Source organism: Lithobates pipiens, unplaced genomic scaffold (genome assembly GCF_037356315.1).
Source record: "Lithobates pipiens isolate NorthernLeopardFrog02 unplaced genomic scaffold, aLitPip1_a1.2 Scaffold_8, whole genome shotgun sequence".
In the NCBI taxonomy this organism is placed as follows: Eukaryota; Metazoa; Chordata; class Amphibia; order Anura; family Ranidae; genus Lithobates; species Lithobates pipiens.
In genome coordinates, this window is record NW_027507903.1 from 417,111,549 (window position 1) to 417,137,290 (window position 25,742).

Genomic DNA, 25,742 nt, shown 5'->3' on the forward strand with positions numbered 1-25,742 from the left:
CCTGGCAAGGAAGAGTGTTGTGGCACAGCTAAAGCCCCAATGCAGCAATGAAGGCTGACAATGTCTGATATCTGAAAGCATTTAGCGCCGGTGTAGGCCTGTTACCAAGCATGCTGCTGTAGAACTGAATGAAGTTTCACATCATGAAGTAGGCTCAACTGACAGATTAAAGCCATTATGACAGGTGTCTTAATAAAATGATGTAGGTGGCAAATCTTACCTGAAGAGAAGCCTCCAGGTTGTCTGCAAAACATTCCTGTGTTGACTTACAGATGTTAAGCTCAGTCTTGTTAATAAGTGAAAGGTAATCCCGAAGTCTCTCATAAAGATCCCCATCTAAACACTACAAAATTGTAGCATAAATAAAAAAGTGCGCGTTAATACAATTGTAATAGAAATTACTGGATAAGAATAATTGGTAACAGATTCTTTAAAAACCATGGCATGTCCCCAATTAACCAACCAAAATATAAAAATTAGGTAATACAAATGGCCTTCATTGGTTTACCGTGCCACAAATGTTTTTGATAGAGTAGGAAACTGCTAAAAGCTGCAAAGTAAAATTTTGCTGCCTGGGTCCTGTTGGGTAGATTTCACTCCATTTCCTGTCCGGAAGACGTAAGAGTAGCAAGAAGCTACCTAAAGTGGGGGGGATTTTTAATTTTTAATTTTTTTTTTTTTTTAATACCAGTGTCCAAAGTGGAAAACTTCTCACCCCAGCGAAGATCGAGATGTTTTCTTCCTGTTCTGACACACTTCACACTTGGAAATTTGGGGGAGGGGGGGGATCTTTTGTCCAAGCAGCAATAAAATCCCATGAGGGGCTTAAACCTTTACTTACAATATTGGATTTTTTTACCACTGTCTGCGTCTCCACTGCGGTAGTATTGATATTCCCATTACACACTTTAACCACTTTGAGACCGGACCATTTTGCTGGCTTAAGCCCAGACCTTTTGCGATTCGGCACTGCATTGCTTTAATTGACAATTGCACGGTCGGGCGACGTGCCTCCCCAAAAAAAAATTGACGTCCTTTCCCCACAAATAGAGCTCTCTTTTGGTGGTATTTGATCACCCCTGCGGTTTTTATTTTTTGCGCCATAAACAAAAAAAGGCGACAATTTTGAAAAACGCATTTTTTACTTTTTGCAATAAGTATCCCCCAAAAATATATAAAAAAAAGAATGGCGGCGATCAGCGATTTTTTTTTGTGACTGACATTATGGTGGACACATCTGACATTTTTGACACATTTTTGGGACCATTGTCATTTATACAGCAATCAGTGCTATACAAATGCACTGATTCCTGTGTAAATGACACTGGCAGTGAAGGGGTTAACCAGGGGGTGGAAGTGTAGGGTTAAGTGTGTCCTAAGGGCGTGTAACTGTGGGGGGCGTGGCTGTGTGTTAGTGAACACTGATCTCTGTTTCAAACACAGGGTGCAGAGATCAGTGTCACTTGTTGCTAGGCAGATTGGGGAGATGCTGTTTACTTCCGCATCTCCCTGTTCAGCCTCCCCGTGAGACGATCGCGGATATCCCTGCGTCGATCGAGTCCACGGGACCCGCGACCGGATTCATGGGGGTCCAGACCGACACGCGCCACGCGATGGCACAGCGGCAATTTCAAATGGACATACCTGTATGCCAATTTGCCTGCCCATGCCATTCTGCCAACATACATCATCGTGCGCCGGTCGGGAAGTGGTTAAGCCTGGATAAGGCTTTAGGAGTAGTGGGTGCTGCAGCATCAACCAGCTAGAACAAAGATCAAATGCACATGCACACCAGCACACCAGGGATCGTCAATTATGTCCAAATCTTTAGGAATCATAGTTTAATAGTAACATCACAGAAGACAGTGAAACGTTTCAAAGCCATGCAGGACTCCGCCAGGCATGTGCAAAGTGGGGAGGCCAAACTTGCTTGAGCTGAATGATAATGTACTCAAGGATCACCTGCAAAAAGACTTGAAAAAAATGAATGGGGTGGGCAACTATAAGACAAAATGAGGTTTAATGTAGAAAAATGTAAAAAGCATTTGGGTGTCAAAAATATGAAGGCAATCTATACACTGGGGGGGGCCTCTGGGGGAATCTAGGCTGGAAAAGCACCTGGGGGTCCTAGTAGATGAGGTACAGCATTGGCATACAATGCCAAGCTGCTGATAAAGCAAACAGAATATTAGTATGCATTAAAAAGGGGATCAACTCCAGAGATAAAACAATTCTCCTACTCTACAAGACTCTGGTCCGGCCGCACCTAGAGTATGCTGTCCGGTTCTAGGCACAAGTCCTCAGGAAGGATGTACTGGAAATGGAGCGAGTACAAAGGAGGGCAACAAAGCTAATAAAGGGTCTGAAGAATATTAGTTAGGAGGAAAGGTCGCGAGCACTGAACTTATTCTCTCTGGAGAAGAGACGCTTGAGCGGGGATATGATTTCAACATGCAAATACCATACTGGTGACCCCACAATAAGGATCAAGCTTTTTTGCAGAAGGGAGTTTAACAAGACTCGTGGCCACTCATTAAAATTAGAAGAAAAAAACTTAAACTACGTAGAGGGTTTGTAACTGTAAGAGCGGCAATGATGTGGAATTCCGTTCCACAAGCGGCGGTCTCAGTGAGGGGCATTGATAGTTTCAAGAAATTATTATATGAGCACCTGACCGACCGCAACATACAGGGATATACAATGCAATTCTGACATAATCACACACAGGTTGGACTTGATGGATTTGAGTCTTATCAACCTCCCCTACTATGTACGACTTTCCTGTCTTTGGTAGGAACTCAACTACACTACATTATGCATCATATTATACTTGATACAGCTGGAGTATGTGGCAGGAACAATGACAGATTATCACAGGCCGCCATTTCGGTGTCTTCTAAAGCATGGAAGAAAAAAAAAAAAAGAAAAGAAAAGGGAAAAAAAGAAATAAAAGTTTGAACACTGTTGCTTTACTTTTATTACACATTTGTTGTAATTCGCAGCAGTGATTAAACAATCACTTAAACAAAGATTCATGCCAAGAAGTGTTTGCATCATGAGTTAGATAAATTCATAACTTAGCCAGATAAGGCACGGTTCAAGCAGAGATGGGATCTGCAAACTTTAACAGATAGAAACAGTAAAGCATCAGATTAAACAAATTCCTTCACATGTAATTCCTATAGTGAAGGTCATATCTGGTGGCCACTAGGAAGAGCCTCTGGAGGGGTCCTGAACCTGAGTGGAGGTCTCAGGTGAATGTCTGGGTTTAGCTTATGGAATAAGGTAGGGGGCTTGTTATGCAAATACCTCCAGTGCCTGTTTTTAAGGAGGGGGGGAAAATAGCAACTGGACAGGGGTTTCTAAGCTGCAGTGTTATTGCCCAAGTAGTTGCCAGTGTCTAGCTCTTTTACATATCATCTAATCAGGCTGAAATATGCATGTTTTTGGACATAAACAATCATTTGGATGTGCAGGCGCAATCAGGGTCCCTATAATATGAACTTGACACTAGCAATATGTTCATAACAGTAAATTTGTTTTAGGAACAGCTTCACACCTCTGTAGTGTGTTTAACGCATGTTACATGGCACAAGGTTTTAAGTCAGACCACCAGGTGTGAACACTGCCAATACACCGAAAACGTCTGATTTTTGGGAATGCGTTTAGTGCATTGTGCCATTCAAGATTAATGGCACTGCAACACACTAGCAAAAAAAATGCATGTATTGCACACTTAAGGGTGTCAAGCATTTGGGAGTTAATGGCTTTCACTGGCCAGAATATTACATTTATTCCGGCCTTTGAAATGCATTAACACTCAAACGCTAGACACGTCAAGCGTTTCAGATGAGTATGTTTCTTCCGCTCAAAAGCTGCTCTCCAGAACACACTAGTGATTTTTTTTTTTAGCCTGTAAACATTTGTGTGCAAGACGTGCTTTTATAGGCTGCTTATACTGGCTTATGTTTTTTCTAATACAGTCTTTAAAGTGGTTGTAAGCCCTTCTATACACCCAGTGGATTGACTAGGCTCAGGTAATACAGAGATTAACCTCCCTGGCGGTATTCCCGAGTCTGGCTTGGGGTGGAGATTTTATACCAAAAGCGGTAACCCCGAGCCAGACTCGGGAGCGCATCGCTGTATGCAGGGAGAGTTTACTTACCTTGTCCCCTGGATCCAGCGATGTCCCCCTGCTGTACGAGCGAGCCGTGCTCCGCTCGATCTATCACGGAGCCGATCTCCGTTCCCTGCGAACGTTGCGACGCACAGGGCGGAGAACGACGCCAAATTCAAAAAGTAAAACACACAGTATACATATAGTATAATGTAATTTTACAGATTACATTGCTGTATGTAATTATTTAACATCCCCTTTGTCCCCAGTGTTCTGCATGTAGTTTTATATTATAAATACAGTTCTTTATGCCTGGAAACTGGAGATTGTCCATAGCAACCAAAACTGTCCCTTTACATCAAAAATGATTTTAGACCAGCTAGAAAACAGCGATAATAAATTAGAATCACTCGCAGAATTGAGGGATAGCGATTTGTGGGGAGATCCGTCAAACACTAAAAAGTAATGACAGTGGCAATTCTGCAACTGAGCAAATTTCAGTGTTTTTGATTTGATTACATTATTGAATATTTTTTTTTTATTATTGTTATATTTGGTATATTTATAACTATTATAATTTATGATTTCATTTTTCAAAGTTCATTATACCCGGGATGTCTGCTAGACTCTGGTTTGGACAGATTTAAGTGAGTTATTCCTAAAAATTACAGGACTACAATATAAAAACGCCACATTTTCATGCAAAATTGTACCGATTTCAGCGCCTAAAATCCAAAATAATCATACCGCCAGGGAGGTTAAATAAATTCTCCTGCATGCATTGTGCTTCATCTATAGCCATCTTCCCCCTACATCCAAAGTGCAGAATTTACAGAGGATCTCAGCTCTGTAAATTGCAGGGGGAAGAAGTTACATCAGTGAGAAGAGCTCAGAGCTGATTGGAGTGGACAGACTTCCCCCCCCCCCAGGAACCTAGCTGAGGTCCCTCTAGTCACCTTTTTTCTCATGGTGTCAGGAAAACTTGTCAGAAGTGATTCAGACTGATAGAGGAATGAAGCAGCAGACAGAAATGACACCTAGTCCTTTTAATTGAGACAAGTACACACTATAGAGGAATATACTTTATTTTTTATGTCAGGTTTGCAACCAGTTTAAGCCCAGTGTGCATGAGGCCCTAAAGCTCATAGCAGAGGCTCTGAAGTCAGTCATTCTCTAAACAGCCCCACCTGCTCACACAACCAATTCACTATCTTAAACGCCATCTGCTCCCTCTTCCCAGCAGTGACTCTGCAGCTTTCCAATCTAAGGAAAACTAGGCTCGCTAATATTTAGGTCAATGAGGGGGAGGTGATGTAGGTGATTTTTTTTAACCAGCTGAAATAGTGATTGAAAGGTGTTTTTTTTTTACCAAGAGTCAATGGCCAGCAATGTCTCTAGATGCCTATAGACAAGAGACCATCGTCCATTCCAGCTGTCATACTGAGCCATTTAAACTTTTAGGAGTAATCCCACCCAGATCTAAATTTTTCAAGTTCAGGTAGCTAGTGACAGGTTTAGCGGGGAGATACCCACCGTTCAGTGCACAGCTCCAAGCATCCACTATTGTCAAATCAAGGGAGTATCAGGCATTTCATAATCTTGCAGAAGGAAAATTACTAGGTGTCACGTCCCACTAGCAATCCTGTGGCTTTTGGTAAATTCCTAGCAACAGTTTAAATAAAGACTGCTTAGCCGCTACTAGAAGCATTGCTCTAGTGGCAAAGATGCCATAGAACCTCATTAACCAGTGAGCAATGCCAAATAGGCAATTGCTGCCAGTGACCAATTCCTAGTGTGACATGAAATTTAAGCAGAAGGAAGAAACAAAAGAATTAACAGGAAGGAAACGCACTATTCTGTTGCATACCTATTTGGGTTTTGTGTGCATATTTTTTCCCCTACATCCCACACACTGTAAATTCCCTTTAAACACAAAGTATCTACTTGCTGGATTTCTGTAAACCCCCACCAGAAAATGTCCAGTAAACAGTACATATCGTTCTTTTGAAAACAAAAGTGAGAATGGCGTCTTTCCATTTCTGGTATATGGATTGGCATTATTGATTCGCTTTAATCAATTCTTAGAAGTTTATTTGCGACTACATCCATTACAGATTGTATGGATTTTGCTACACAGGTCAAAAAGATGGGCATTAAAATGGTTTTGTGTAAACAGAGTATTCTTCTGGGGAATAAGTGAATTAAAATCTACTTCCCATTGATTACAATGACCTCGTCACCAACATGTCTCCAGTCATTCCCAAAATCAAAGACTAACATTACCAGTTAATGAGTACTGCATGGACCACCTTGATAACCATTTTAAATCCATTCCACAAACAGGTCTCCAAGCCAAAAACTGGAACATACTAAAGTAATTTATTGGATAAACAGGATAAAAAATAAAATAAAAAAAATGGGCAGTGTTGCCCATACCAACCAATTGTTGATCTGTCAGTTCTAGTACAAGTTTAAAATGTAATGTCTAGGCATTCAGTGCATCCGGAATGTATTGACAGCGCTTCACATATTCCACATTTTGTTAAGTTAGCCTTATTCCAAAATGGAATTCATTATTTTTCTCAAAATTCCACAAACAATACCCCATGACAACATGAAGTTTGAAATCTTTGCAAATAAAAAACAAAAATCCCATGTACACAAGTATTCACAGCTTTTGCTCAATACTTTGTTGAAGCACCTTTGGCACCAATTACAGCCTCAAGTCTATTTTGAGACTGATGCTAAAAGCTTGGCACACCTATTTTTTGGGCAGTTTCTCCCAGTCTTTGCAGGACCCCTCAAGCTCCATCAGGTTGGACGAGGAGCGTCGGTGCACAGCCATTTTCAGATCTCTCCCAGGATGTTCCAATCGGTTTCATGTCTGGGTCAATCAAGGCAGTTCACAGAGTTATCCCATAGCCACTCCTTTGTTATCTTGGCTGTGTGCTTAGTCTTCATCCTGTTGGAAGATGAACCTTCGCCCCAGTCTGAGGTCCAGAGCAGGTTTTCATCAATGTTTCTGTAAATTGCTGCTTTCATCTTTCCCTCGATCCTGACTAGTCTCCCAGTTCCTGCCTCTGAAAAACATCCCCACAGCATGCTGCTGCCACCATGCTTCACTGCAGGGATGGTATTGGCCAGGTGATGAGCGGTGCCTGGTTTCCTCAAGACATGACACTTGCTATTAAGGCGAAAGTATTAAATCTTTGTCTCATCAGACCAGAAAATTTTGTTTTGTTTTTCATGGAGTCCTTCAGGTGCCTTTTGGCAAACTCCAGGCAGTCTCATGTGCCTTTTACTGAGTAGTTTCCATCTGGCCATTCTACCATACAGGGCTGATTGGTGGAGCGCTGTAGAGATGTTCAACTGGAAGGTTCTCTCCTCAGAGAAACACTGAAGCACTGTCAGAGTGACCATCGAGTTCTTGGCCACCTCCCTGACCAAGGCCCTTCTCCCTGCTCAGTTTGGCTGAGTGGCCCACTCTAGGATAAGTCCTTGTGGTTCCAACTTCTTCCATTCATGGATGTTGGAGGCCACTGTGCTCATTGGGACCTTCAATGCTACAAAAAAAATTCTGTACCCTTCCCCAGATCGGTACCTCAATACAATCCTGTCTCGGAGGTCTACAAACAATTTCTTGGACTTCATGGCTTGGTTTGTGCTCTGATATGCACTGTTAACTGTGGGACCTTAACCACTTGCAGACCGGACCATTTTGCTGGTCAAAGACCAGACCACTTTTTGCGATTCGGCACTGCGTCGCTTTAACTGACAATTGCGCAGTCGTGCGACGTGGCTCCCAAACAAAATTGACGTCCTTTTTTTCCCACAAATAGAGCTTTCTTTTCGTGGTATTTGATCACCCCTGTGGTTTTTATTTTTTGCGCTATAAACAAAAATAGAGTGACAATTTTGAAAAAAACGCATTATTTTTTACTTTTTGTTATAATAAATATCCCCCAAAAATATATAAAAAAACATTTTTTTCGCTCAGTTTAGGCCGATACGTATTCTTCTACATATTTTTGGTAAAAAAAAAAATCGCAATAAGCGATTATTGATTGGTTTGCGCAAAAGTTATAGCGTTTACAAAAAAGGGATAGTTTTATAGCATTTTTATTAATAATTTTTTTTTTTTTTTTTACTAGTAACGGCGGCGATCAGCGATTTTTATTGTGACTGCGACATTGTGGGGGACCCATCGGACATTGACACATTTTTGGGACCATTGTCATTTATACAGTAATCACTGCTATACAAATGCAGTGATTCCTGTGTAAATGACACTGGCAGTGAAAGAGTTAACCAGTGGGTGGCAGTGTAGGGGTTAAGTGTTCCTAGGGATGTGTTACTAACTGTGGGGGGGTTGGGCTTTCATTTAGTGAACACTGATCTCTGCTCCAATCACATGGAGCAGAGATCAGCGTCACTAGTTGCTAGGCAGAATGGAGAAATGTTGTTTACACAGCATTTCCTCCATTCGGCCGCTCCGTGAGACGATCGCGGGGATGCCCGCGGCGATCGAGTCCGCGGGTCCCGCGACCGGACTCACGGGGGTCCCGACCAGCGCGGGAGCGCGCCGCCGGCGGCGCGCTGCCGATGGCAGGGCGGCATTGAATATTGGACGTACCTGTACGCCAATATGCCTGCCTGTGCCATTCTGTCGACGTACATCGTTGTGCGCTGGTCGGGAAGTGGTTAAAGACAGGCGTGTGTCTTTCCAAAGCATAACCAATCAGCTGAATTTACCACAGGTGGACTGCAATCAAGTTGTAGATTCATCTCAAGGATGATTAGTGGAAACAGGATGCACCTGAGCTAAATTTTGAGTGTCATGGCAAAGGCTCTGAATACTTGGGTATGTGATTTTTTTATTTTTTTAAACTTGCAAAGATTTCAAACAAACTTCTTAGACATTGTCATGGGGTATGGTTTGTAGAATTTTGAGGAAAATACTACATTTAATCTATTTTGAAATAAGGCTTTAACCACTTGCCGACCGCCTCACGTCGATATAAGTTGGCAGAAGGGCTCGCACAGGAAAACGTACCTGTACATTGCCCTTTAAGAGGCGGCCAGCGGGCATGCGCGGCAGACTCCATGAGTCCGGTTGCGGGTCCCGCGGACTCGATCGCCGTGGGGATACCCACGATCGTCTCATGGAGAGGAAGAACGGGGAGATGCCAATGTAAAAAAAGCATCTCCCTGTGATCGGGAGCAGAGATCAGTGACATGTCACACGTAGCCACCCCCCCAGTTAGAATCACTCCCCAGGACATACTTAACCCCTAGTGGTTAACCCCTTCACTGCCAGTGTAATTTACACAGGAATCAGTGCACTTGTATAGCACTGAATGATGTATAATTGACAATGATCCCAAAAATGTGTCCATGTCGCAGTCACAAAAAAATAAAAAAAAGCCATAAAACTATCCCCTATTTTGTAAGCGCTATAACTTTTGTGCAAACCAAACGCTTGTTGTGATTTTTTGTTACCAAAAATATGAAGAACACGTATCGGCATAAACTGAAGAAATTTTTTTTTTTTAGATATTTTTGGGGGATATTATAGCAAAATGTAAAAAATTAGTTTTTTTCAAAATTGACGCTCTTGTTTATAGCGCAAAAAAATAAAAAAAGTAGGGTGATCAAATACCACCAAAAGAAAGCTCTATTTGTGGGGGGGGGGGGGGGGGGAAAGGACGTAAATTTTGTTTTGGATCTGTGTCACACGACTGCGCAATTGTCAGTTAAAGCTACACAGTGACAAATCGCAAAAAGTGCTCTGTTCAGGAAGGGGGTAAATTCTTCCGGGGCTGAAGTGGTTAACATAGAATGTGGAAAAAAGGAAGTGCTATGAATACTTTCTGGATGCACTGTATATTGGCGGTAAATGTTCCAAAAGCAGAGTCAAAAAATGATATACAACCTGTATCTGTACAACCCAATAACCTGGTTGTAATAATAAAACCACTACATACAAGACTATGTTCAGAAGGAACTTTAGTGCAAGCTCACTGGCAGCGGCGCTCTGAAATAGACATGTGCACACTGAAATATTTTGTTTCAGAATTTAGTTTTCGTCTCAAAAATAAAATTGCTACTCCCGAAATTTGTTTTTTAGTTTCGTTAAAAAATGCATTCATCCGAAAATCCGATTTAAGGTTGAATCTGTAAATTGAAGGCTTATGGTGTCCGTCGAATGTTCTAAGAAGATTCGACAAAGCAGCTAAACTGTATGACGCTATAATCAACATTTCCGGTCAAACGCTCTGCCCACAAGCTATAGTAGAATGCAAATGTTGTACGATTAGTAATTAAATTTACTACTAGTCAGCCAATATTAGAATTCTATAGCCTATGGGCGGAGCATTTGACCATAAATGACCGCTCGTGGTGATCGTATGTTTTTAGCGGCTTTGTCGAATCTTCTGTCGAATAATCTTGGACTAAGTTAGGTTAGGCACATTCAACTGCAGGTTCGATAGACACAGATCGCTATTGTCACCGTCATGTCGAATCTTCTATCTATATCGAAATGTTGTCGCAACAAAACTAAAATAAAGCAATATTTATGGTCAGATCTTTAGGATTCTGCGCTGTCGTTATCGTTTGTTAAAACGAACGTGCAACACGGACAAAAAACTAATGCACGTCTGCTCTGAAAGCCAGAGACAGCTGGCGATGGGCCATCTTGGTGGAACCTGATTTTTTGGGATCCTGCCAGGGCCTAGAGCAGCTCCAGGATGTCAGCGGACAGCATTCTTTAGCCCGATGTTAGTTGGATCTAGGTCACAGGAGAGTCCAAGGGCACTCCTTTGACCCAGGAGTGTATGGCCCAAAAAAGCTTTGCCCATACCTTTAGGCACAATACTAGATTATGGACATCACTGACCCGCACAGTACATTGCGCATATACAGTATGGCTATATTACCAACCTCCCTAGTCTGTAAAACATGTCACTAATGTTTCCCTGTAGGATAAAGTGGTTGAACCATTAGATGCCAAATCTCCATTCTCAAAATATTCTGAAACGGAGGAGGCTGCATTTGTGCCATTGATAAAATCCCCAACAAATTTATAGAACAAAATATTCTAAAAGGACAATATTTATAGCCAACAGCAATACTACATTTCAGACCGAACTTGACTAATGAGGAAGAACACAATGACTCAAGACAGTTTCCTGTGTTATTCATAGTCGTGGTTGAAACAAAATTAGAGCACATATAAAGAAACTATGGGAAGAGAATACAGCAAGTGCTATTGTAACTGACAAAAGAAAACAGATTTCCTGCAGAGTCATGGTGGTGATATACCGTTACTCTCCGTATCTGTAATGGAATAAACCACTGGAAATTTTAAATTGTTGGCGTACAATTTTCCACCTATAAGAAATAATTTCTTGCTATATGAAGCAGTAAATCTCAGTACTGTAAACAGTTTCTCCGTCTCCTGAGTGTACATAACTTCAGTGTCAAATGACTGCAGCACACAGTACCAACTACAGCCTCTACATGTGATCCAATTTTGACAAATTATGGCAACTTGTGTGAAAATAGACATGAATGCAAATTTTTTTTATCAAACTTTAATGCAATTTTAACGTGGCATCAGACTCCTGCAGTTTTCCTGGTATGGCTTGCTCAGCATCTGGACTCCAGCCATCACCTATGATGATCTGAACACATGGTATGCCTATATGTACACAACAAAATAGCTGACAAAAATCACACTACATTAATTACAAGTGTTAGCCATGTGACACTAATGCACTGTACACATGAACATAAAATGTCTTGCATACACACGATCACACCAAAATTTGATCCTCAAAAACACGGTGATGTACGACAGGACTAGAAAAAGGAAATTCAATAGCCAGTAGCCAATAGCTTCCGTCTCGTACTTGCACCAGAGCATGCATCGTTTTTGGTCCGTCGGAACAGCCTACAGACAAGCGGTTTTCCCGATAGGAATTGGTTCCCTCGGAAACATTTAGAACATGTTCCATTTCATGGTCCGTCAGAATTTTCAAAAAAAATAAAAAATTAAAGTTACGTTTACCGGTAACGTCTTTTCATGTAGTCTTTCAGGACAGCCACTATGAGAGAGTTTCCTCCTCATACGCTAGGAAACACTGCGCCAGCCCATAAATTCTTAGTTCCCCTGCCTGACCTCAGTTCTTTCAAGATCACCTCCGGTCAGCTGGGGAGACACAAGAACACGTTAACATACACTCAAATATCATTGTCATGCTGCGTTCTGGTCTTTAACAAGACCCCCCCCCCAAAGTTTAGAGTGGGTAACTAGGGTTTTCCTGAACGACTACAGGAAAAGACATTACCGGTAAGCGCAACTTTAATTTTCCCATCGTCATTCAGGACAGCTACTATGAGTGGATAAAGCGAGCACTTACCAACTAAGGTGGGACTACAGCTTGCAGAACCTTCCGACCAAAGGTCTGCTCACTTGTCGATACCAGGGCCACTCTAATGCTTTAGAAAGGTGGAGTAGCTGGACCATGTTGCTGCCTTTCAGATTTGTTCTGGCGTTGCTCCAGCCCTCTCTGCCTGAGACGTTGCCATGGCTCTGGTGGAGTGTGCCTTGATACCCGTAGGGATCTCTTTCCCAGCTAATGTATAAGCCTGTGCAATGGTTGACCTAAGCCAACTGGCAATAGTGCGACAAGATGCTCTGCAACCTTTTCTGGCATCAGAAAACAAATAAAGAGTCCGACTTCCTCACTGACCTAGTCAGCTCCAGGTATTGTAGGACACTTACAGCTAGAAAATGAAATTTCCATTCCCCTTCACCTGAGGAGTTGGGACAAAATGAAGGTAGAACTACCTCCTGGCTTCTGTGAAACCCCGAAGCCACCTTGGGCAAAAAGGCCGGATCAGCCCTGAGAACTATCCGGTCTGTAAAAACACAAAAAGGAGGTCTAATAGATAAAGCTTCAATCTCGCTGACTCTCCTGGCAGTTGTTACTGCAACTAAAAACAACGTCTTTAGGATGAGATCCTTTAGCAAACATTTGTCTAAAGGCTCAAAGGGAGGTCCCGTTAGGCTCTGCAAAACTAAGGATAGGTCCCAACTGGGAAAGGGAGGACCTCCTCTAGACAAGGCCTTAAAGAATCTGACCACCCAAGGGTCGGTGGCCAGAGATCTTTCTAAATAAGCACCAAGTGCTGATACCCGACTCTTTAGGGTAGCTATGGAGAATACCTTGTCCGCCCCGCACTGTAGACATTCCAACACAGCTATGGGGCTCTTTACTGAAAAAGCTTCCCGCACACCACTCATTGAAACAAAGCCAGACCTTTTTATATCCGGAGCGTCTCCTTTTTCCTGCTATTGAGGAGAGTAGAGATTAATCTCTGAAAACCCCTTTGACTTTAATATACCCTCGTCAGTAGCCAGGCCGCTAATTTCCACTGATGGAACCCACTGTTTGCACTGTAGAGAGGCAACCGCTCTGTCCAGTTTTAGAAATTTCTCTCTTGGAAGGAACACCCTCAACTGTGTATCCAAGGTACATAATCCGCTGTGAAGGGATCAGACTGGACTTTTCCAAGTTCAGCAGCAACCCCAAGCCTATTAGGACCCTTTTTGTTAGGTCCAGGTCCCCGAGTAGCTTCTCTGGGGATATGGCAAATAGGAGCAGGTCGTCCCGGTACGCCATGACTGAGACTCCCTGGAGTCACAGGAATGCTATGGCTGCCAAGACTTTGGTAAAAATGCGGGGCGAGGAGGATAACCCAAAAGGGCAGTGCCTGAAACTGCACATGCACTATTACTCCATCCAGGTCTATAGCTAGCCGGAGAAACAGATGTTTCTGCGATAGGAACGTGTAAATACGCGTCCTTCAGGTCCAGCAAGACCATGAAGCAATTGTGCGGAAGCAGAGCTCTGACCGTAAAGAGATTCCATTGCGGAATCTCGTTATGCCGCATACACACGATCGGAAATTCCAGCCACAAAAAGACCGATGAGAGCTTTTCATCGGAAAATGTGACCGTGTGTATGCTCCATCGGAATTTAGCTGTCCGAATTTCCGCCAGCCAAAAATTGATAGCATGGTCTCAATTTTCCCGATGGAAAAACTTTCTATCGGTAATTCCGATCATGTGTATGCAATTCCGACATGCCAAAAATCACGCATACTCAGATTCAACTACGAGACAGAAGCTATTGGCTACCGAACTTCCTTTTTCTAGTCACGTCGTACGTGTTGTACGTCACCGCGTTATAAATGATCGGAATTTGATGTGACCATGTGTAGGCAAGACCGCTTGAGCCGAATTCCGTTGGGAAAACCAGAGCCCCCCCCCCGACGAGAATTCCGATCGTGTGTACGCGGCGCAAGTGACTGACCTGGTTAGAGGTTTCAAATTCAGAATTAGTCTGAATTTCCCCGAGGGGTTTTTCACCACAAAAACGTGGGAATAGAATCCCTCTCCTTCCCCTCTTGGAACTCTGCAAACTACCCTCTGTTGTTCTAGATCCCTTAGAGCCTCTAACAGATCCTCAGCCTTTGTCGTGCAACTGGAGAGGTGCGTGACAAGGAATTTGTGGGGGAGGTCTTGTGAACTCCAGGAGGTACCCCCTTATGATCCCCAGGATGAATTGGTTGGGGAAGATTAATTGCCACTGCGGAAGGAAGGCCCCCAGTCTTCCTCCTACGCACCAAAGGAGTCATTGTTCTTACGGGCCTTTTCAGGAGGGCGAAAAAAAAAAATCACCCCTCCTCGGCCCCTACCTTTTTGGCCCCAAGATTTGTTTTGGCCTTCTGGCTTTGAAGTTTCCTTACCCTTTTGCAGACAAAACCCTTTTAGTCTGAGCCGGGACTTTCCGTTTGAGAGGGAAAGACTTTTTTGTCCGGAGTACGGTCTAGGACAGTATCTAAACCGGGAACCAAAGAGGAGATCCCCTGTCAGGGGTATCCCACACAACTTGACCTTAGAGGCGCTGTCGCCGGGCCAAGTTTTCAGCCAGAGGGCTCTTCTGGCAGAGTTGGCCAGAGCCGCTGACCTGGCCGACATGCGGACTGACTCTGCCGAGGCGTCTGCTATGTATGCGACACCACGTAGAATCGTGGGGAAAGAGGATAGAATAGACTCCTTAGCTGTACCAGCTTCAATGTGCGCCTGGATCTGAGAGAGCAAATGCTCCAAATTGAGGGCTACCACAGTAACAGCCATTTCTGGCTTAAGGTTGCCTACTGTTGAGTCCCAAGTTTTCCTAAGCAGCGAATCTATCCTCTTAACCATGATGTCCGGAAGGGCCCCCATATCCACGAAGGCCAAGTCCATGTGCCTAGAAACCTGAGAAAAGGCAGCATCCAATTTGGGGCTTTTATTCCAAATGGCTGTTGGGTCTTCTGAAAATGGAAACCACCTCTTTAGGGAACGAGAAAAGGGCTTCCCCTTTCAGGATCCTGCCACTCTTTTCTAATTGTTTCTATCAGTACATCGTGTACTGGAAAGACCCTTTTCTTTTGCTCCCCCAAGCCTTTGTACATTAGGTCGTGGAGAGTCAGGGGCTTCTTGTCCTCCTGGATACCGAGGGTTGTATAAATTGCCCCCCCAGGAGGTCCTCTACCTCATCTAAGGACAACTTATACCTAGGGCGCTTTCTGGACTTCCCATCCTTGTCCTCGCCCTCTGACTCCTCCTGGGAGTTCGAGGTGCCACCATCTGGCTGCCTTTGCTCCACCTCAGAAGGGCCTGCAATTTCCTCTGCCCTAGCTGAAGTCGCAGGAAGGGCAGGTACAGAGCCCTGAGCCTGTGGCGGGGTTGTATCCTGCGGACTGGGATTAGGGGGAGCTGGAGTTTTTCAAAAAGTGTTTTAAATGAAGAAAAGGTGGATGAGAGCTCCTTTACAGAGGCTGCCAACCCAGACTCCTGCTCAGCTTCCCTCTTTGACCAGGGAGTCTATGCACCCTTTACACTTTTGTCCAGGACTCATCTACAGGAGACACTTCCTCTTAGAGCCATGAGTTGATTTAGTCTTTTCTGTAGCTTTCTGCAAAACAGACCAAAAAGGACAGAAAGCCACATTACAAAAAAAAGCAGGCATACAACAACCCCCCGGGAGTGCACTAGACCCTCCTTACATGGGATCTGAGCCTCCCCCCCCCCCCGACCACCCAGGGGGTCTGCCCCCCGAATAGGAACCATACTAGGAGGGGCAATCCCGGATAGAGAGGACCCTTCCCCAGGGTGCTCTTACCTTGGGAAGGCTGGAGCTGGTGTCAGTATGAGTCATAGCATCTGCCTCCGACATGACTGCAGGTGGTTGCTTTCCAGTGAGTCCAACAATGCCTGTGCATGATACAAACTCTCCAGCCTGTGCCTGGCCCCCTATCAGCTCAGTGACCTGGAACTGGAAGTCACGGGTCAAAGGTAACACTTCCGCCCTCCGCTGGAAATGATGCCACCTGCCGTCCAGCACTCAGGTTCCAAACAATGCAGCCCATACAGAATACAGGGAGAGCGGAAGGTTCCTTGCTGCGGCCCTGTGGACACGATAGGGGCCTCCCGCAACCTGATGCCGCGCTCAGCAAGGAAAGGGTGGTTACAGGTAAAAAACACTAAGTGTGCCCAGGAAAACCCTGCGTCTCCATAAGGGCTCTTTTAATGGCCGCAGTCCCCCTGGCTGCTCTCAAGCCTGGTGCCATCCACAGTGTCTCCCCACCGGAGGAACACTAGAACTGAGGTCAGGCAGGGGAAGAATTTATGGGCTGGCGCAGTGTTTCCAAGAGGAAGAGGAGGAGACTCTCTCTCATAGGGGCTGTCCTGAATGATAAGGGGAAAAAAAGCCAGATGAGGAATACACATGATCGGACTAAACTATGTAAAGCTTCCGTCTGACTTTTTCTGTTAGACATTCCGCTCGTGTGTACGTGGCATTAGCCCTGATTCACATCGACTGCGGTAATAAAATTGTGCAAGTTCAGCTAAACTGGTACGATTTCATTCCCGCATGTCAGACCCAACTTCAGGAAGCGATTTAATAGACATCAGTGCAGGTTGATGCACAGAGGTCATTGGCTATTGCACCCCTAAATCGCCAAAAATAGTAGAGAAACTACTTTCGGGAATCGGTGCAGTGCCTCACCGATTAGTAAACTGCCATTGCTGCGGATTTGGGATCGATTTGATACGGGTGCATGTTGGAGACCTTGAGCTCCTCCACCTTCTATTTAAGGATGCCTCACAGATTCTCAATAGGGTTGTCTGGAGACATTCTTGGCCAGTCCATCACCTTTAGCCTCAGCTTCTTTAGCAAGGCAGTGGTCACCTTGGAAGTATGTTTGGGGTTGTTATGTTGGAAAAGAGGGGGTCAAGCTCTGCTCCAGTATGTCACAGTACATGTTGGACTTCATGATTCCTTCAATGAACTGTAGCTTCCCAGTACCAGCAGCGCTCAAGCAGCCCCAGACCATGACATTCCCGCCACGCTTGACTGTAGGCAAGACACACTTGTCTTTGTATTCCTCACCTGGATGCCGCCACACATACTTGACACCAACTGAACCAAGTATGTTTATCTTGCTCTCATCAGACCACAGGGCATGATTCCAGTAATCCATGTCCTTAGTCTGTCTTCAGCAGACTGTTTGCGGGTTTTTCTTGTGCATCTTTAGAAGAGGCTTCCTTCTGGGATGACAGCCATGCAGACCAATTTGATGCAGTGTGCGACTTATGGTCTGAGCACTGACAGACTGACTCCTATCTATTTTCCAAAGACAACATCTGGATATGACGCTGAGCATGTACACAACTTCTTTGGTTGACCATGGCAAGACCTTTTCTGAGTGGAACCTGTCCTGTTAAACCAATGTATGGTCTTGGCCACCGCGCTGCAGCTCTGTTTCAGGGTCTTGGCAATCTTCATATAGCCTAAGCCATCTTTATGTAGAGCAACAATTTTTTTTTCAGATCCTAGAGATCTTTGCCATGAGGGGTCATGTTGAACTTCCAGTGACCAGTAAGAGTGAGAGCAATAACACTAAATTGAAGACACCTGCACCTCATTCACACCTGAGACCTTGTAACATGAGTCACATGACACTGGGAGGGAAAATAGCCAATTGGGCCCAATTTGGACATTTTCACTTAGGGGTGTACTCACTTTTGTTGCTAGCAGTTTAGACATTAATGGCTGTGTGTTGAGTTATTTTGAGGGGACAGAAAAGGTACACTGTTATACAAGCTGTACACTCACTACTTTACATTGTAGCAAAGTATCATTTCTTCAGTGTTGTCACATGAAAAGATATAATAAAATATTTAAAAAAATGTGAGGGGTGTACTCACTTATGAGATACTGTACAAGTAAAAACCCAGCCTAAGAGCAAGCCAATATTGTATGTGCCAATCTTTCTAGTTTACTCAGCTCCCAACTTCAAGGCTTTATTGGTCATTGAGGTGCAATCATAGGACAGGAGGATAGTGCATAGCAGTGGTTTCTCTTTGGGAATAATCTAGCTCCAATTCAAGAATAACCCTCAAGTCAAAAGAATAGATAGGAAGGATATGTAAGAAAAGCTTTGCTGCTTTACAAATGTAATAGCATATACAGTGTGGAATCTTATCTTTAAAAAAAACATTTGCAATGTCCAACAGGATTACTTTAAGTAAAATGTTTCTACATCCATGTCAGACATTCCAAAGCATTACCAAATACATACTTTTACAAACCACACAATGAGCACAATTTATACACTTTCCTAATATGGGAAAAGTGAAAACAAAGCTGTCCACAGAACTCACCTTCATGGTTTCAGGTAAGTGTGTCAAGTAGTAAAGATCTAGATGGGCATTAGCGGCAGCCAGAGCCAGGAGGTATTCATTCCGTGCGTCCGATAATTGCTGTGTACAGACCACCAGCTGTGTAGAGAACTAAAGCAGAGAAAAATGTAATGTTCTTAAGGGGCAACAAACTTGAGTTAAGACAATGTATGGCAGTGCAGACCGTATGCTTTACAGAAGATTCTAATGAATGTTATCCAGGCAACAGTCTGGAACCCAGATCCTTCTAATCCTGAATTACCGGTATAGTTATGGTTGTAAGGGAAACAAAATTGGTGTTAAAAGCTGGTGCATTGTATTGTAAAAAGTATCCTCATTTATCCAAGAGGAGCATGGGAATGTTTTTGAATGATACTTGAGAATCCAGTTCGTATTCCTAGAGATCACTGGTAAAATTTCTGCCCACTTTGGAATTTCTGGTTGTGCCTACATCACTTGTTCTCCATTAGATATAAGCCACCAACTTGATTCAAAAAGGCAGATAGTGTTGGGCACATACTAAGGAGCTCATTTAGAATGAAGAGTGGATATTTCTACCCACTTTCCAAAATATCTACTGAGATCCACATATCTTTGTGGCTCATTCATAAAATGCAGGACAAGGTGTGTAACCTGCAATGTTAGATTTTTTTCAGGGCCTGGCAGCGTCACTCCAACTCCATTTCTGCAAGTAAATAGATTATAGAAAAACACACTTAACCTAGTTTAGTTTAAAAACAACTTCATTAAAGCCAACTGTTGGGCAAAAAAAAAAAAAAAAAACAACCTTAAAGTAATTATTCTTTAAAAGTCCCAAAAGGATGTGGGCACCAAATGCCTTTTCAGACCCGGATATATTGTCTTAAAATCATAGTGGCATAATTTATGTGCAGACATCCACCAACCCACCCAAGGCTCTGAGAAAAACTGAGGGTAGAGTGGGCAGATCTAAGACCAATTGCCCTGCACAAGAGGAGCAGTGACCCATCTTAATAGGAAACTCCTGCACAGAGGCAAAGTATGGGAACAGTTTCATGCTGGATTATTGCACAGATCTATAAAAAAAAAAAAAACCCATCAAGGTGCAAGCAAAAATACACATGCCTCTTGTATTTGGTCTTTTTTGTAGCCTGGATTCTAGAAAAGTTTAGGAAACAAACTTTCCATGTTGATCAACCAAACCAGTTAGATTATAATTTAATGGAATTGTGAAAAACTTTTGGGAGGAAACGCAAATCCTTATTCGACCCGAAAACCATTAGACATCAGGTTTCAAGCTTAAGTTGTTAAACAGGTATCAGTACCAAATGAAAAAAAAAATGACCAACTGTTTATTGTACATTTAAGGCTTTTGGCACAACCCCAGACCTTAATTTATCTGGTAGTTCACTCAGGTCTTTAAGATGATAGTGGTTTGAAAAGCCAATATATTCAACTCTAGTCTACTGCCAGGAAACCATTTCTGGATGTGATATTCATACCTTGGCACGGAGCTTTTGCAGGTTGGCCTTGGAATGAAAGATGCTGTGATCACTCTTTTTTAACCTAAAGATAAACCAAAAGAATTAAAATGTCTATTTTTCTATCCCTCCCAATTAATGGTCACTGGATCCATTTGATTACCAAAACGAATCAACATATCTGATCTGAAGGTGGATACAGGGCACAAGAGAATGGTTATCCTTGGGATGTGCATTTGTTCACCCAAGATGCACCACCTCTGCATGCTAGGCGATTTCCCAATCACTGCAAACAAGGCAAGGGGGATGCAGAATAATTGTTCTGTCTTACCATAGAAACAGTAATCAAATACAAAAAGTCAACTTGCAAGACTGATGCAACACTGGTGCCCTTTGCCCCGATGCGCCTATACAACAGCCAGCACTCTATACACCTTGGAGACAGCTGCAGAGCAGTGTAAAAATGCTTTTCTGCATTTTTGATATATTTTTAAATGCACATTTTATGATGCACTCCAGTACACCTTTTCCCCCCTTATTTTTCATCACAACTTAACATGTGCTTTCCAGTGCGTTTTCATGCATTTTTGCTGTGTTGCATACAGAAAAAAAAAAAAAAACATGTTCTACTTTTGTTGACTTCACTGGTGTGTACTAGGGCCTTAAACAAGGTCAATGTGTTTATGCAGAATAAAAATGCACTGGACTGAATCTGGTGAACCATGTTTATATGTATAGCTTGCAATGCGCTGTTTCAAAACCTATATATTATATATACAGGCTTCTTTTGGTATATTGCTCCACTTTTAGATAAAGTCTGCGAGACAGGTATTAGACAATAGACTCTGCAATCTCTAATGATTGGTACAGAAAGCATGCAATAGACTGCCCAGGATGGGAGCAGCTTTCACTCTTATTTTCACGCATTTCTATTTTCTTACGCAATTTCGATTAGTACTGTGACTTGGCTTCTGAAAGTCCAAAGATTGCTTCAAGAGAAGTGTGAATGATAATGATAGGGCCACTTTAAATATGCAGAGATCCCCCTCAAATGTCTGAGAGCTGCCTCAGCTTTTAGATATCTGACACCAACAGCAACTTCCCTCCTCATCCCTGAAGCCTCAGGATATGGCTTATAAATTTCTATGTAAAAAAAAAAAGACAGGCTGACAATCTAGTACTTAATTCCAGTCAAACCCCAAGTCTAAATCTACTCCCACACTCGTTCTAAGCCTATTCCATTACCCTGTAAAAGCCTATACTTACTATTCTGAAGTCGCTCTGGTCCGGTCACACGATCTCTCCAGCAGCTTCATTGTAGAGGAGAGAGCAGAGACAATGGCTGCAGAGCCTATGCAATGTAACCCATAGGTTTACTACGATACAACAGTCCTCTACACAGAGTCTGATCATGTGACCAGACCGAAGCAACTTCAGAATGGGCAAGTATAGGTATTTCTTTTACAGTGTCAAAAAAATAAGCTGGAATGGGGATGGGAATAGATTAAGGCTGACTGCAGGTTTGACTGAAATTACACTATTATCCATCAGAGCCATTAGACATTATCTACATTATCCAACACAACAGACCTAAAGACCCTGCATTACTTACAAAAATGTTTAGCTGGACCTTAGCTACCCAATTTTCCAAGTTTTCAGCCCAATATAGAATTCTACTCCAATATCCCCTTCCTTCCAATGTCTAAAAGGTCTCACCTGGCCTCAGTGTCAGCTGCCTTCTCTTTAGCCACCTCACTGACGCGCTCCATTTGGACATAGCGTTTCTTGGTTTTGCTGACTTCTTTCACAGTTTCCAGCAATTCATTCTGTACTTTCACAAGCTGCTCAATACTCTGCAACCACCACAATACATATTAGAAGCCATGTACAGGAAACCTAGCTGTCTCCTACTTGAAGTTCAAGTATACAAGGGTTTGAGCTTTTCAGTCAAGGCCCCCACTAAATATTCAGCACAATCTCAAAGCACCCCATGACAAAATCTAGAGAAAAAAAAAATTCCAAAAGTTGAAAACTATAAAATCTACAAAACAGAATGCAATGATTTGAAAATCTCAAACCCGCTTTATTCACAATTGGAAATAGAAAACATTAAACGTTAAAAACTTAAAAAATAAAAATAAAAAAAAATATATATATAGATGAGGCAATTTTGAAATGGATGGCAGCAACACATCAAAAAAGTTGACAGGGCAACAAAAAGCTTGCAACATTGTACAAACACAGAAGAGCTAGGAGAACATTTTGCAACCAATTAGGTTAATAGGCAATATCCCAGAAAAAAAAAAAAAAAAAAGATTTTTGTACTCACCATAAAATGCATTTCTCTGAAGTTCATTGACTGACACAGCTCCTTTAATTCTTGACCTTAGGGTTATCACGCCACTTCAGGAGAGGACTAGGCAGAACATATAATGTAAAAACAACAAGACTGCACAGCAGCGCAGATGGGGCAGTCCCTCTGACTATAACACCTCACTCTGCTTCCTGCAGTTCAGTTCGTCAGAAAGCAGAATAGGAGGGGTGGGTACTTTGTCCGTCAATGAACTTCAGAGAAAAGGATTTTACAGCGAGTACAAAAATCCCATGTTCTCTTTCATTCATTGACGACACAGTGCCTTTCATTCTTCACCTTAGGGGCGTCACCAAGCAGTGTCAAAAAAGGAGGGGTGGACACAGCAAACAATAACTTCACCCACAAAAGGGAACACCTCAACAGTTGTCGCCATCTTAAACGGCCACCATTAAAACCAGCGGCCAACTTGTAAACGCATCTTGATGCGCAACAAACTAGTAACTTAAAGTGCAACTTGCAACCTTACACAGCCGCCTGCAAAACCGTGCGGCCAAAGTAAGCATTCAAAGATGCGCTTGCGTCAACTTTGTAGAATTTAGTGAAAGTGTGAACGGACGACCAAGACGCCACCTTACACATCTGGGAGACAGACCTGGGAGACAGACGCTTGATGTCGGAAAGCCCAGGAGGTCCCAACTGCTCTGGTGGAATGAACCGTGAGAGGAAAAGGGAGCACCCGCCCCTTTAAGGCATAGGCCTGAACCACGATCTGTCTGATCCACCAAGAAATGGTGGACGATGAGACCGCCAGACCTTTTTTCGGACCAGCTACCGAGACAGTGACTTCCGGAAGAGAGCCGTAGCAGACAGATACACCCATAAAGCCCGGACCACGTCCAGGGAATGTAAGGCAACCTCTTTTGGGTGTGTCGGCTTAGGACACAAGGTAACAATGTCCTCATTTAGATGGGATGCCAAAACCACCTTTGGAAGGAAAGAGGGCTGCGGACGTAGCACTGCCTTATCCTTGTGGATGACCAGGTAGGGAGACTTGCATGACAAGGCCGCCAACTCAAACCTTCCTGGCAGATTTAATAACCACTAGAAAAACTACTTTCTGAGAGAGAGTGTTAAGGGAATCTCCCTAATGTTCTCAAACGGCGGTTTCTGAAGCTCCGATAGCACCAGATTCAGATCCTCTGGAGGTAGCGGTGGTCGAACAGGAGGGACTGTGTGTCAAACCCCTTGCACAAAGGTACTCACCAATGAGTGAGTCGCCATGGGGCGTTGGAAAAAAAGACAGCCAAGGCTGATATCGGTCCCTTGATGGTGCAAGTTTCTGATCAACTCGCTGCAAAAACAGAAGGATCTTGGAAACTGAATAAGTGCGGACACCACCCCATCTCACACATGGAGATGTAAGCCTTCCGTGTACGATGGTAAATCTTCAGAGAAGACAACTTCCGTGCCCTCAGCATAGTGGAAATTACAGAGTCTGACAGACCTCGGTCCTTTACACCTGGTTTTCAACAGCCATGCCATTAAAACCAGCGACGGTAAAGCAGGATGAAGTATTGGACCTTGTGCTAGAAGATCCTCTCGCAGCAGTAGTCGCCTAGGAACCTCCACCACCAGTCGTACTAGGTCGGAGTACCAAGGAGGACGCCGAGGCCAATCTGAATTACTGGAATCCCCTCGGCCTCCACTCTGCGCAGCAGACGTGGTAGAAGCTTGAGTGGGGGGGCATAAATCAGCCGATAACACCCCCATGGAGCAACCAACGCGGTCGCCCAGGGGTCTCTTGTCCTGAACACAAACCACTGCACCTTCCGATTGAGCCGAGAGGCCAAGAGGTCCACATCTGGTGTGCCCCACCTTAGGTAAAGGAGCCTGAATACCTCCAGATGCAATGACCATTCCCCTGGGTTCAGCATCTGACGACTTAGGTAGTATGTCTGCCAGTTTTTCTACGCCTGGGATATATATGGCTGACAACGCTGGCACGTGTGGCTCTTCCCACTGGAGGATGTGAGCGACTTCCCATGGTGCAGCTGAGCGCCTTGTTCCTCCTTGATGGTAGACGTATTCCACCGCCGTGGCGTTGTCTGACTGGTTCCTGATTGGATGCCCTTGTTGCCTCATTGACCATGTGGAGAGGCAAAATCTGATCGGCCGAAGCTCGAGCATCGGCAATTGGGATTCTTCCTGTGACCAAAGGCCCTGGGCCGACTCTTCTCCCAGCAACGCGACCCCCCCCCCCCCCACACCGATCAGGTCGGCATCCGTTGTGATCATCCAATTGAGAGAGGAAGGAACGTTCTCCTGGACCTAAGGGCCGGAGACCTCATTCACCAGAGAAGAGAATCCCTGACCAACTGGCTCACCCGAATTTAACAGATTTGTTCCATTTTGACAAAATCTCCTTCTGCAAGACTCGAGTGTGAAATTGAGTGTACTGTACTGCCTCGAAAGTGGCTACCATGAGGCCCAGAATGAGCATGCAGAAGCGCAGCGGCGACCATTTGTGGTTTATCAACTTCACCGCAGCTTGAAGAGTCCGCAGCTTGTCTGAAAGGAGAAAAACACTCGCTTCTGAGGAGTCCAACAGCAAGCCCAGGTACTCCAGGCATTGAGTTGGCACTAACACCGACTTCTTTAGGTTCAGCACCCAAACTCCCAGAGAGTCTGCATTGTGATTGCTACATCCTCCCTTAATTCTAAGGCGGAAGCTGCTCTCAGGTCATCTAGGTAACACACGATTCCGATCCCACGTTGCCTTAACAACACCAGAATTGGAGCTAACACTTTGGTAGACTCAGGGTGCTGATGCCAGGCCAAAAAGGGAGAGCCACAAACTGATAGTACCGATATGTAAAATACGCGTCCTGGATATCCAGGGACGCCAGGAAGACCCCTGATGGAGTGCAGCAACCACGGAGCGAACTGATTCCATCCTGAACTTTTGCTCTTTCAAAGCTGTTGAAGGCCTTCAAGTCCAGGATTGGATGTACCCCTTCCTTTTTGGGGGACCACATATTGGAGTAGTAT

General features: G+C 43.9%; 1 protein-coding gene across 2 annotated transcripts in view; it reads right to left on the reverse strand.

The window, feature by feature from the left end:
* FCHSD1 (FCH and double SH3 domains 1) overlaps positions 1–25,742 on the reverse strand; it is a 197,955-nt gene that overhangs the window by 83,293 nt on the left and 88,920 nt on the right. For both annotated transcript variants that reach the window (XM_077474235.1, XM_077474234.1), the window contains 4 exons: positions 22,097–22,233; positions 20,402–20,465; positions 18,903–19,031; positions 221–343 (listed from right to left, as the gene is read on the reverse strand). In XM_077474235.1, coding sequence (XP_077330361.1) covers positions 221–343; positions 18,903–19,031; positions 20,402–20,465; positions 22,097–22,233 — 453 coding nt within the window. The remainder of the gene's footprint in view (positions 1–220; positions 344–18,902; positions 19,032–20,401; positions 20,466–22,096; positions 22,234–25,742) is intronic.